The 14,515-nt window shown below is 47.2% G+C and overlaps 1 protein-coding gene across 1 annotated transcript in view; it reads right to left on the reverse strand.

Annotated features, from left to right (window-relative positions):
- The window catches only part of LOC129713172 (synaptic vesicular amine transporter), a 53,562-nt gene that overhangs the window by 25,116 nt on the left and 13,931 nt on the right, over window positions 1-14,515 (reverse strand). The window contains exons 3-6 of the mRNA XM_055662014.1: window positions 13,236-13,569; window positions 6,012-6,070; window positions 5,130-5,213; window positions 610-702 (exon numbers count right to left, since the gene is read on the reverse strand). Of these exons, the coding sequence (XP_055517989.1) occupies window positions 610-702; window positions 5,130-5,213; window positions 6,012-6,070; window positions 13,236-13,569 (570 nt within the window). The remainder of the gene's footprint in view (window positions 1-609; window positions 703-5,129; window positions 5,214-6,011; window positions 6,071-13,235; window positions 13,570-14,515) is intronic.

Raw genomic sequence — 14,515 nt, forward strand, 5'->3', positions numbered from 1 at the left:
TCTCTTTGCACTCTTTCGACAAATTAGTTTGGAATGAGCGGTGGTGCAGTCCTGGGTGAGGGTTTCTTGGGTTTCCCTCTCCATCTATTTCTACACCTCTTGCTCCGATAGGAATCACATGGGAAAACTCTGCATCCGGCCTCTCTAATTCCTCCTTCTCGCTCTCCCTTCCTCTCACAAACCCCTTCATCCTCCTTCGTTCCCACGTCCCCCCTTTCATACCTCTCTTCCATGCCTACCCCGTTTCTCAATAACCCCCTTCACTGTCTGTCATTCCCCCTGCTCTTCTCTTCCTCTCCTCTCCTCCCTTCCTTCCCAACCCATCCTCTTTCACCTGCACTCCCCTTCCCCTCCACCTCCCCCCCCCCACCCCCACAATCCTTCCTTTTCCCACTCCTCCCAGTTTCATTCCCAATTCTCCTCCACCTCTCTCCCCCTGCACTCCCTACACCCCAACTTATCTCCTTCCCTATCCTCTCCTCCCCATCCCTCTACTTTCAATTCCCCCTTCCGAAGGTGACCCTTACAGTGAAACGCACGATATAATATTTGGTCCTTTTTGTTCCTAAAAAATATATTCAATCCTGTTGCAGGTTGGAAATGACTTACTGAGGACGCCCAGTGCAACCCCTCCCAGGGCTATTCCAATGGCTTTGCCTCTTTCATCATCATCAGTGTAATTACTGGCCAGCATTCCCAACCCTACAAGGATAGAAACCGTGAGACACACAGACATGAATCATCAATGAGAAACAAAGGAACTTCACCTCATGGATCAGCGTTCTCAGTGTCTTGGTTCACTTTCATTGTCCTTCGAGCTATAGTGAATGAGTTGCCTCAGCTCCCATTCATTCAATGCTTTGATCATTTGCAACTGTTGACCAGTCTTCATCAAACAATAGACAATAGACAATAGGTGCAGGAGTAGGCCCTTCGGCCCTTCGAGCCAGCACCGCCATTCAATGTGATCATGGCAGATCATCCCCAATCAGTATCCCATTCCTGCCTTCTCCCCATATCTCCCCATGGATGGATTTAAGAGAGAGTTAGATAGAGCTCTAGGGGCTAGTGGAGTCAAAGGGATATGGGGAGAAAGCAGGCACGGGTTATTGATAGGGGACGATCAGCCATGGCAATGCCGGCTCGAAGGGCCGAATGGCCTCCTCCTGCACCTATGTTCTATGTTTCTATGTTTCTATCCCCTGACTGCTATTTTTAAGAGCCCTATCTTGCTCTCTCTTGAAAGCATCCAGAGAACCTGCCTAGGCAGAGAATTCCACAGACTCACCACTCTCTGTGAGAAAAAGTGTTTCCTCATCTCCGTTCTAAATGGCTTGCTCCTTATTCTTAAACTGTGGCCCCTGGTGCTGGATTCAAGATAGACACAAAATTCTGGAGGAACTCAGCGGGCCAGGCAGTATCTCTGGAGAGAAGGAATGGGTGACGTTTCAGGTCGAGACCCTTCTTCAGTCTTCCATGCTGCCTGTCCCGCTGACTTACTCCAGCATTTTGTGTCTATCTTGTAGAGTCATGTAGCTGTACAGCACAGAAACAGGTTCTTCAATCCACTTTGTCCATGCTAACCAAGTTGGCATTCTGGGCTAGTTCCTTTTGCCTTCACAGTCCATATCCCTTGAAACCCTTCCAATCCATATATCTATCCTATTGTATTTTAAATATCATTATTGTTACGGTTTCTACAGTTTCCTCGGGCAGGTTCATTCCAGATTAGGACTATTCCCTGAGTGAAAAGTTTGCCTCTCTCACCTTAAAACAATGCTCTCTAATCTTTAACATTTCCACCCTGGGGAAAAAGGTTTTGACTGTCTACCCTATCTGTGCCTTACATAATTTTGACTGAGTTTACATAGTTCTTTCAAAATTAAGGAGATAGACATTAGACAATAGACAAAAGGTGCAGGAGTAGGCCATTCGGCCCTTCGAGCCAGCACCGCCATTCACTGTGATCATGGCTGATCATCGCCAATCAGTACGCCGTTCCTGCCTTCTCCCCATATCCCCCTGACTCCGCTATCTTTCAGATGTGAGATATCCTAAGAAAGAAGGTAAACTCACCAGTTTGATCTCTAGTCTCCATTCTGGGTAAAGACAGCAACTATTTCCCCTGTAGCAACAAGGAACTTTAGATGCTGGTTAAAGAAAAGGATATAAAGCGATGGAGTAATTCAGCGGCCCCAGGCAACATTGTAAGAGGAGTTCTTCAAAGTATGCCTACCTTTAGGTGATTAGGCAGTGGAGCTGAGAATGTCCCAACCTGAAACGTTCTCCAGAGATGCTGCCTGCACCACTGAGTTACTCCAGGTCTTTTTTATCTTTTCCCCTGCCTATATTTGGACAGGTACATGACATGGATAGGAGAGGTTTGGAGGTTTATGGGCCAAATGTGGGCAGCTCGGGCTTGCGTAGATGGGGCATCTTGGTCAGCATGGGCAAGTTGAGTAGAAGGACCTGTTTCCGTGATGTGTGACTGTACCTCAAGCCAACATTTTCCCATTTTGTTCACTCAATCTTATTGATCTACTCTCAGGTCAATAATCTTTGCATCTCCTTTAAATTGAAGTACTTCATGATGGACTATCTATCTATCTATCTATCTATCTATCTATCTATCTATCTATCTATCTATCTATCTATCTATCTATCTATCTATCTATCTCTATCTTCTATCTATATCTATCTATATCTATATCTTCTATCTATCTTATATATATTACTAAAACTCTGTTCTTGACCGGTTTTGGCGATCATTTTGGTGTGCCTGACTTGTGGGTGCCAGCCTTTGATTCGTTGCTACGCCAACACCAGACCCACAAACGCCCAGAATTTTTCCATTTTGGTAGAGATTTCACTTTTCATTCCAAGTATCCACTCCACATTAAATTTTGTCGTGTTTATGTACACATTTTTAATAAAAATAATTTCCCCCCCCCCCCCCCCCCCCCCTCCCCCCACCCTCATTTTGTCGCCCCCTGCTGGCCAGTGACCATAACGGCTGCTGGCGCCCGCCTCTCGCCTCAAAGACGCCATTTAAAAACAGCCGCACTGCTGAGTGCTCGAACCTTCAGTTGGAGGACCACGTCTCCCGTGGGGGCTACGGGTAGGGAACGGCTGCGTTGGGGGAGCAGACCCAACGGGTCTGCACTTGGTCTAGTTCTCTTTAATTCTACATTTCCTCCCTAAGAAATATGATTCCATACTCGCTCTGGAGCATCGATACGGTGGACAGTCACAGGGTGTCAAAGATTCGTATTTTGAGGAAGGACATCCTTGTGATTGAGGCAGTGCAGCGTAGGTTCACGAGATTGATCCCTGGGATGGCGGGACTGTCATATGAGGAAAGATTGAAAACACTAGGCTTGTATTCACTGGAGTTTAGAAGGATGTATCTTATAGAAACATTTTTTAATTATAAAAGGACTGGACAAGCTGGGTGCAGGAAAAATGTTCCCAATGTTGGGCGAGTCCAGAACCAGGGGCCACAGTCTTAGAATAAAGGGGAGGTCATTTAAGACTGAGGTGAGAAAAAGCTTTTTCACCCAGAGAGTTGTGAATTTATGGAATTCCCTGCCACAGAGGGCAGTGGCGGCCAAGTCACTGGATGGATTTAAGAGAGAGTTAGATAGAGCTCTAGGTACTAGTGGAGTCAAGTGATATGGGGAGAAGACAGGCACGGGTTATTGATAGGGGACGATCAGCCATGATCACAATGAATGACGGTGCTGGCTTGAAGGGCCGAATGGCCTCATCCTGCACCTATTTTCTATGTTTCTATTAGAGGGCATAGCTTTAAGGTCAGAGGGGGAAAGTTTCAAGGAGATGTGCGGGGCGGGTTTCTTACAGGCTGTAGAGATGAGTCTAACTGACATGTTTGACATGGACATTGAGGGCTGAAGGGCATGTTTCTGTACTGTTCTATGTTCTATATAACTCTGTAACAACTCAGGCACCCTTACAGTCTATAGAGCATAGAGCAAAGAAAAGTACAGCACAGAAACAGGCCCCTTGGCTCACAAACCCCATGCTGAATAATGTTACCAAGCTAAACTAACTTCATCTGCTTGCTTGTGATGAATATTCCTCCATTCCAGCTTAGCCGTGCCTATCTAAATGCATCTTAAATGTCACTATTGCATCGTTAGGATGAGCCCAGTACACCAACTTGTGGAGCATATTTAAGATGGCTGAGAGGACATGTTTTTGTGTTGTCCAGCTCGATGTCTCAGCTGACCAGAGTTTCTAATCCCCAGGGATCTGCTTTTGAAAACTCCTGGGCAAACCTGTTGTCCAAAGATCCTATAGCGGAGCAAGATAGACCACTCCTGCTAAATGCAACGGGCTGACGTGTAGTACGCAACGGAGCGGAACGTGGGCCTTTTTTTCATCCATTTCCGTAACCCGACCCGACCCGACCCGGCTCGCAGTGTGATCAACGTTGCAGGGGAACAGTTTGTGTTAATAAATAAAAATTCTGAAAATGAGGAGAAGATTTTTACCAAGGAACTTTTATTTTTACGAGGATGTTTCCGTAACTGGCCTCCGTCTCCGCACTAGTTATCTTTGGGATCTTTGGTGCGGAGACGGAAGCCGGTTACAGAAATGGGGCCGAAAGTTACACGTGAATCTGCCCATGACTGTACTACGTCTTTTTCGTCGAGTGGACTATCTTGCTGGCTATAGGATCTTTGCTGTTGTCCACCTGGTTGCTCGTGGTGACCAGGTAACCTCTGAACTCTTGCTTGCCACCACATCCATGATCATGGCACATTAGTTTTCTCTCTAATTACTCTGACTGCGGTGGAGTTATTGGCTCAACTTCCAGCCTGCCATTTCTGTTTCATAATCATCCCTCCATTTCACAAACTCGTTTACGCAAGAACTTCCGTCCTCGAGCACTCTCTGCCTGAATGAAGTTCTAAACTCAACAGCTTCCTCTGTAAATTGCCCTGAATATGTAGGGAGTGAATGAGAAAGTGGGATAGCATAGAACTAGTGTGAATGGGTGATCGGTGGTCGGCGCGGACATGGTGGGCTGAAGGGCCTGTTTCCGTGCTGTATCTTTCAATCAATCAATCTAAGGCACTAGAATTCATCAACATCGGTAGAAATACCTGACACAGAGGAACACGACGAGCCAATTCCTTGAAGGGACCGAGCAACAAATAGCTGGATGTAGGTGTTGGAGAAAGCGTACACTGTCGACAAGGCGCGAGGGGTTGTCATGTAGGAAGAAGAAGAATATGAATGAGCTTTCAAAATGCCACATATTTTTCCACATCGCAGAAGGGTGGCGCAGCAGTAGAGTTGCTGCCTTACAGCGCTGGAGACCCGGGTTCGATCCTGACCACGGGAACTGTCTGTAGGGAGATTGTACATTCTCCCTGTGACCTGTGTGGGTTTTCTCCGGGCGCTCCGGTTTCCTCCGACACTCCAAAGACGTACAGGTTTGAAGGTTAATTGGCTTTGGTAAAATTGTAAATTCTCCCTAATGTGTGTAGGATAGGGCTAGTGTGTGGGATAGTGATAGTGCTGGTCGGCACAGACTCAGTGGGCTGAAGGGACTGTATCTGTGCTGTATCTCTAAACGAAATAAAACCAAAACTAAAGGAATTGTTTTCATTTTTACAGTGAGATCCTGAGATCCAGTGAGATCACCAGGCCCTCTCTCCACGACTTCTCCCCCCCCCCCCCCCCCCCCTTCTTCAGTCATTCCACTCTCTGCTGTCGAATGCAATGCTGTAATGTGGTGTGAACCTTGTGATCACCAGCTCGGTTATAAAGGTTCTCCTGGGCTATCATCACTCTTGATCTACATTCAATTCTGCAAATGTGCAATTATCTTGAAGATTTGCACTTTGGTCAAAAGCCTCTGGTACCAAATCATTTGAAATGCGTTATTTGATGTCATTTGAAAAGAATCTGGGCAATGTTGTCAGCATCCAGCAATGTCCCATGCATCACACCAACTAAATGTCCTGCAAGGGTCTACTCACTTATTGTGGACACAAACATTATCAGCAAGCCCGTGAACATTGGAATGTTGTATCCGATTCTGGAAGGAAGAAAATAGGTTTTATTCCAAAAACACTGAGAATGACAGAATCCGCAGTCCTGGTGTTATAAGAGTAAACTTTACATAGAATCGAAGAGTGATACAGTGTGGAAACAGGCCCTTCAGCCCACTTGCCCACACTGGCCAACATGTCCCAGCTACGCTAGTCCCACCTGCCCACGTTTGGTCCATATCCCTCCAAACTTGTCCTATCCATGTACCTGTCTAATTGTTTCTTAAACAATGGGATAGTCCCTGCCTCAACTACCTCCTCTGGCAACTTGTTCCGTACACCCACCACACTTCTGTGTGAAAACATTACCCCTCAGATTCCTATTAAATCTTTTCCCCTTCACCTTAAACCTATGTCCTCTGGTTCTCGATTCACCTACTCTGGGCAAGAGACCCTGCATCTACCCAATCTCATGAGGCATATTATACTTTATATATTGTACTTTAGATATTGTACTTTTAGATCTTGCATTTTATATATTCAGTATTGAGGAAATACCTTTATATACTCCAACAGCTTCTTAGCTGCAATGAAGAACGCACTTTTGGACTCAGAATGAATGGGATAATAAGCATTTTAAATGAAATAAGAGCCCAGAGTCATAGAACTCCACAGCATGGAAACAGGCCCTTTGGCCCAATGTATCCATGCTAACAAAGTGGGCGTTTGACCCATACTCATCTAAACTTTTCCTATCTATATATCTGTCCAAATGTCTTTTGAAAGTTGTAACTGTCTCTGTTTCTGCGGCTTCCTGTAGGAGCTCATTCTAGATAAGGACTACTCTCTGTGAAGATGTTGCTACTGAGGTCTCTCTTAAATCTCTCCCCTCTCACCTTAAGCCTCTGCCCTCCAGTTTTAGAATCCTCTGTCCTGGAAAAAAAACTGTGAGTGTGCCCTTCATTATCTTGTAAACCTCAATAAGGTCACCCCCTCACCAACCTTCACTGTGAAGGAACAAGTCCCAGCCAATCCAACCTCTCAGAGAGTCATAGTCATAGAGGGACACAGTGTGGAAACAGGCCCTTCGGCCCAACTTGCCCACACCGGCCATCATGTCCCAGCTACACTAGTCCCACCTGCCCTCTTTTGGTCCATATCCCACTAAACCTATCCTATTAGACAACTGTTTCTTAAATGTTGGGATAGTCCCCGCCTCAACTACCTCCTCTAACAGCTTGTTCCATGCACCCACCACCCTTTGTGTGAAAAGGTTACCCCTCAGATTCCTCTTAAATCTTTTCCCCTTCACTTTAAACCTATCTCCCCTGGTCCTTGATTCACCTGCTCTGGGCAAGAGACTCTGTGCATCTACCCGATCTATTCCTCTCATGCCGTCAAGTCCGCAGGTCCAGGTAAAATGCTTGTGAATCAATTGCAACTTAATGACATGCTTTCTATAGCAGGGCAACTGGAACTTCAGACATTACTCTAAGTGTGGCTTCACCTTCAACTTGGACACACTAGAGGCAGGAAACATGTTCCCGATGTTGGGGGAGTCCAGAACCAGGGGCCACAGTTTAAGAATAAGGAGTAAGCCATTTAGAACGGAGACGCGGAAACACTTTTTCTCACAGAGAGTGGTGAGTCTGTGGAATTCTTTGCCTCAGAGGGCGGTGGAGGCCGGTTCTCTGGATGCTTTCAGGAGAGAGCTAGATAGGGCTCTTAAAAATAGCGGAGTCAGGGGATATGGGGAGAAGGCAGGAACGGGGTACTGATCAGCCATTATCACATTGAAGGGCCAAGTGGCCTGGCTCCATCACCTATTGTCTATTGTTTATTGTACAGCTGTATCGTGGTATCAATACCAGCTCCAATGAAGTGGCAAATATCTTCCTCGCCACCCTGTACACCTGCACACCCACGTTCAGGAACCATACACCTGTGGGTGGTATTGTAGATAGGGAACATGGTTGTCAATAGTTGCAGCAGGATCTTGATCCATTGGGCAAGTATGGAGGAATGCTTCATGGAGTTTGATGCAGATAACTACAAGGTGATGTGGTTTGTGACGTCAACCCAGATCAGGACATTCACGATGAACGGAGTGACCCTGGGAAGTGTGTTGGGCAGAGGGAGTGCAGCTCGATAGTTCCTTGAAAGTGGTGTCACATGTAGGTGAGATGGTCAAGAAAGTTACTGGCACATTGGCCTTCATCACTCTTAAAGCCACAGTTATACAAGACATTGGCGAGCCGCATTTGGAGTATTGTGTTCAGTTTTGGTCACCCTACTATAGAAAGGATGTTGTTAAGGTGGAATGAGGGCAAACGAGATTCACGAGGATGTTGCCAGGACTTGAGGGCCTGAGCCATTTGGAGAGTTTGGGCAGGCTAGGACTTTATTCCTTGGAATGTATAAGACCATGAGGGGAATAGATAGGGTGAACACCTAGTCTTTTACCCAGAGTAGGGGAATCGAGAAGGCTCATCAGCGTCTCTTCTTCCTGAGGAGACTGAAGAAGGTCCATCTGTCTCCTCAGATCCTGGTGAACTTCTACCGCTGCACCATCGAGAGCATCCTTACCAACTGCATCACAGTGTGGTATGGCAACTGCTCTGTCTCTGACCGGAAGGCATTGCAGAGGGTGGTGAAAATTGCCCAACGCATCACCGGTTCCTCGCTCCCCTCCATTGAGTCTGTCCAAAGCAAGCGCTGTCTGCGGAGGGAGCTCAGCATCGCCAAGGACTGCTCTCACCCCAACCATGGACTGTTTACCCTCCTACCATCCGGGAGGCGCTACAGGTCTCTCCGTTGCCGAACCAGCAGGTCGAGGAACAGCTTCTTCCCGGCGGCTGTCACTCTACTCAACAACGTACCTCGGTGACTGCCAATCACCACTCCCCCCGGACACTTATTATTATTTATTCAAATCACTTGCTATGTCGCTCTTCCAGGGAGATGCTAAATGCATTTCGTTGTCTCTGTACTGTACATTGACAATGACAATTAAAATTGAATCTGAATCTGAATCTGAATCTGAGAACCAAAGGGCATATAGTTTGAAGGTGAGAGGGGAAAGATTTAGTAGAAATTTGAGAGACAGCTTTTTTCACAGGGAGGGTGGTAGGTATATGAAATGAGCTGCCAAAAGTAGTTGATGCAGATACCATAGCATTTAAAAGGCAATTGGACAGGCACATGGATAGGAAAGGTGTAGAGAGGGATGTGGGCTAAACATGGGCAGGTGCAGGGGCAGATTAAGGCTCACTGGTGCCCTAAGCACTGACCAATCTTGGTGCCCCCCTCCTTTCCACACTGGCCCAGTCCATTTTAGTTGTTGACCTTGTGGTACACCTGGGAAGATAACCCTACGGTGCACCATGATCAAGAAACAGAACATTATGATCAATTTGCACTAGTTTTATCAATTTTTTTTTTTTTTTTTTACAAATCTTCATTTGTTTTTTTTTCTTTTCACCCTTTTCCCAACTTTGTGGTGCCCCCTTTGGCCCTGGTGCCCTAAGCACGTGCTTAGTCTGCTTAATGGTTAATCCACCCCTGGGCAGGTGGGTCTAGTGGAGATTGGCCATCGTGGTCAGTATGGGCACGTTATTCCGTGCTGTTTGAGTTTATGACTCCATCCCGACTGTCTAAATCTGATGTGTTTTATTTTTTTCTGACCCGACCCTTGACCTCTCGTGTAAACCAGGGTTCTCTAAACTCACCCCTTCAGGAACACATTGCTCCTGTACTCTTACCGTCTCATTTTTGAAAGCCTCCTGCTTGCCAGCCGCTCCCATACCTGCCGACAGACTCACCTGATGCACATCCGCAAATTCCAGCTGAATGCTTCAAAAATCAGCCTCACCCCAATCCATGGCCACAACTTGTGTTCCAGTCATATCCTTTTCCATGACTACTTAACTAATAGAATATAGAGTTATGTTCACTCATAGAATTATGGTCACGTGTGGAATGATGGCCACTGGTCCCAAAGGTTCCCTTGCTGACACTTCAGTCACTTGCGCTACCTCATTACCTAGGTGAAGAACCAGTTCTGCGCCTCTGTGGTAGGGCCCGCTCTAGATTGATCAAGCAATGTTAAACTACCCAGGCGACTATTTATTAGGCGACTACTAACTTACAAAATTCTTAAGGGGTTGGACAGGCTAGATGCAGGAAGATTGCTCCCGATGTTGGGGAAGTCCAGGACAAGGGGTCACAGCTTAAGGATAAGGGGGAAATCCTTTAAAACCGAGATGAGAAGAACTTTTTTCACACAGAGAGTGGTGAATCTCTGGAACTCTCTGCCGCAGAGGGTAGTCGAGGCCAGTTCATTGGCTATATTTAAGGGGGAGTTAGAGGTGGCCCTTGTGGCTAAGGGGATCAGGGGGTATTACAGAGTTGACGTGGAAAAGCTTTTCCCACTGAGAGTAGGGAAGATTCAAACAAGGGGACATGACATGCGAATTAAGGGACTGAAGTTTAGGGGTAACATGAGGGGGAACTTCTTTACTCAGAGAGTGGTAGCTGTGTGGAATGAGCTTCCAGTGAAGGTGGTGGAGGCAGGTTCGTTTTTATCATTTAAAAATAAATTGGATAGTTATATGGATGGGAAGGGAATGGAGGGTTATGGTCTGAGCGCAGGTATATGGGACTAGGGGAGATTATGTGTTCGGCACGGACTATAAGGGTCGAGATGGCCTGTTTCCGTGCTGTAATTGTTATATGGTTATATGGTTATATGGTTATATGGTATGGAGAGAAGGCAGGTACAGGATACTGAGTTGGATGATCAGCCATGATCATATTGAATGGCGGTGCAGGCTCGAAGGGCCGAATGGCCTACTCCTGCACCTAATTTCTTTGTTTCTATGTGCCAACCACAGAAGCAGCTCTACAATCACATATTACACTCGCTCCACACTTTTAAATCTCGAGTCCTCGCGTACCATGTATCTGTGCACTGTGTATGTCTCGATTTTAATCATGCATTGCCTTTCCGCTGGCTGGTTAGCACGCCACGGAAGCTTTTCGCTGCACCTCAGTACATGTGACAATAAAGTAAACTAACTAACTAACTAACTAGCTTTTGCCTGTGGCAATTGAAGGACCAATAATAGACAATAGACAATAGGTGCAGGAGTAGGCCATTCGGCCCTTTGATCCAGCACCGCCTATATTTGAGTATAGGAGCAGGGAGATTCTACTGCAGTTGCATAGGGTTTGGTGAGACCACACCTGGAGTATTGCATATAGTTTTGGTCTCCTAATCTGAGGAAAGACATTCTTGCCATAGAGGGAGTACAGAGAAGGTTCACCAGACTGATTCCTGGGATGTCAGGACTTTCATATGAAGAAAGACTGGATAGACTCGAATTGTACTCGCTAGAATTTAGAAGATTGGGGGGGGATCTTATAGAATCTTACAAAATTCTTAAATGGTTGGACAGGCTAGATGCAGGAAGATTGTTCCCGATGTTGGAGAAGTCCAGGACAAGGGGTCAGTTCAAGGATAAAGGGGAAATCCTTTAGGACCGAGATGAGAAAAACATTTTTCACACAGAGAGCGGTGAATCTCTGGAACTCCTTGCCACAGAAGGTAGTTGAGGCCAGTTCATTGGCTATATTTAACAGGGAGTTAGATGTGGCCCTTGTGGCTAAAGGGATCAGGGGTATGGAGAGAAGGCAGGTACAGGAAACTGATGATCAGCCATGATCATATTGAATGGCGGTGCTGGCTCGAAGGGCCGAATGGCCTACTCCTGCACCTATTTTCTATGTTTCTACAATATGTTTCTATTCAATGTGATCATGGCTAATCATCCCCAATCAATACCCTGTTCCTGCCTTCTCCCCATATCCCCTGACTCCGCTATTTTTAAGAGCCCTATCTAGCTCTCTCTTGAAAGCATCCAGAGAACCTGCCTCCACTGCCCTCTGAGGCAGAGAATTCCACAGACTCACCACTCTCTGTGAGAAAAAGTGTTTCCTTGTCTCCGTTCTAAATGGCTTACTCCTTATTCTTAAACTGTGGCCCCTGGTTCTGGACCCCCCCAACATCGGGAACATGTTTCCTGCCTCTAGTGTCCAAGCCCTTAACAATAATCAGAATGTCCTAACTAGCCGGTAGGCGGCGCGGCTCTGGCCAGCAGCGGCCTCTGCAGCCTGTCCGCGTTTTTATTATTTTTTGTCTGTGTTTTTATGTAGTTTTTGTTATTTTATGTTGGGGTGTGTGTGTGTGGGGGGATGGGGGTGGGGTGGGAGGGGGGGGGGGGAAACTTTTGAATCTCTCCCTGCACTGGAGACCCGACCTTTTCTCGTCGGGTCTCAGTTGTCGTTGAGGCCGCAACGAGGAGCGGCCTCCAACGGGAAGAAGCCGGGGACTCTGGTGCCGACTCACCTCACCGTCGCGGAGCTGGCCGAGACCGGAGCGGGTGGAGCGGTGGAGGAGCGCTGCTGCTGCCGCTGCTGCTGCTGCCGATGCCGCTGCTGCTGCTGATTCGGAGGCTGCTACTGCGGGTCTGCGGACGGCGGCACCGGGAGCCCGCGGATCCGTGGAGGGAGACCGCTTTTCAGGGCTCCCGCAACGGCGACTTCTCCCGCCCGAGTTGCGGGGTCGAAGAGCTCCTGGAGCGGGGCCTAGCACCACTGCCCCGCGCGGCTGGAAGTGCCGCGGGACTTTGCGAGCGCACGCCGGGGGCTACAACACCAAGACCCGGTGTGCGACCTCGCACCACCCGGCGTGGCTTCAATGGCCGCGGGACAATCGCCATCGCCAGCCGGGGGCTTTGACTTTGACTCTGACATCGGGGGGGGGGAGAGTGCAGTGGAGAGATAAGTTTTTTTGGCCCTCCATCACAGCTATGTGATGGATGTTTATGTAAAATGTAAATTATGTTGTGTCTGGGGTCTATTTGTGTGTAATGTATGGCTGCAGAAACGGCATTTCGTTTGGACCTCCAGGGGTCCAAATGACAATTAAATTGACTCTTGACTCTTGACTCTTGAATTCAGAATGAATGAACAAATCCTACTCGGCCCAATTTTGGTATAAAGTGGAGATTTGGTGTCATGGTCACCGAGACCTTAATCTCAGTTTGCGGAGCCGGGGAACAACAGACTGGAGCATCTGGGGGGTGGCACACTGGTGTATACGGACCTGGATGGCCAGCCCTCTGCTGCTGCCACAGGTGATTCCTCACTTACCTGTTGGTCAGTACCCCAACAAATGGATTCACCACCAGCTGCACAATGGCTTTGGAAGCCAGTAACAGTCCAAAGCGAACATTTTCCTCGGCGAGAAATGAATCATTCTTGGGGCACTGGGCGGCCAGCATGTCAGGAGTCGTCACCCCTGTTGCATTGCTCCATTCAAAACCTCCGGGCTCAACCTCAGCCACCGTAGTGTTCCCCTCGAGAGCAAATACCTTGCGGTTAGGATGAGAAAAGACAGAGGGTGGAGTGGATGGCAGCTCTGGTGACGTTGCAGCAATAGATTCTGCTTGATGCTTTTCATACAGGAAACTGGGGATGATGGGCACTGAAATCGAAAATAAATCACCGCAGTAAACCGACATTGAACAATATTCCATTGACCACAGCATAAACATAGACATAGAAACATAGAAAATAGGTGCAAGAATAGGCCATTCGGCCCTTCGAGCCTGCACCGCCATTCAATATCATCATGGCTGATCATCCAACTCAGTATCCCATCCCTGCCTTCTCTCCATAACCTCTGATCCCTTTAGCCACAAGGGCCACATCTAACTCCCTCTTAAATATAGCCAATGAACTGGCCTCAACTACCTCCTGTGGCAGAGAATTCCACAGATTCACCACTCTCTTTGTGAAAAATGTGTTTCTCATCTCAGTCCTAAAGGATTTCCCCCTTATCCTTAAACTGTGACCCCTTGTTCTGGACTTCCCCAACATCTGGAACAATCTTCCTGCATCTAGCCTGTCCAACCCCTTAAGAATTTTGTAAGTTTCTATAAGATCCCCCCTCAATCTTCTAAATTCTAGCGAGTACAAGCCGAGACAGTCCAGTCTTTCTTCATATGAAAGTCCTGACATTCCAGGAATCAGTCTGGTGAACCTTCTCTGTACTCCCTCTATGGAAAGAATGTCTTTCCTAAGATTAGGAGACCAAAACTGTACGCAATACTCCAGGTGTGGTCTCACCAAGACCCTGTACAACTGCAGTAGAACCTCCCTGCTCCTATGCTCAAATCCTTTTGCTATGAATGCTAACATACCATTCACTTTCTTCACTGGCTGCTGCACCTGCATGCCTACTTTCAATGACTGGTGTACCATGATACCCAGGTCTCGTTGCATCTCCTCTTTTCCTAATCGGCCACCATTCAGATACCATTCAGATAATAAACATTACACTGAAGCAATTGCAGATGGGATTTGTAAGTTTTGTAAGGTATAAAACGTACAAAATTCTTAAGGGGTTGGACAGGCTAGATGCAGGAAGA

The sequence above is a fragment of the Leucoraja erinacea genome, chromosome 35, assembly GCF_028641065.1.
Source record: "Leucoraja erinacea ecotype New England chromosome 35, Leri_hhj_1, whole genome shotgun sequence".
NCBI lineage: Eukaryota > Metazoa > Chordata > Chondrichthyes > Rajiformes > Rajidae > Leucoraja > Leucoraja erinaceus.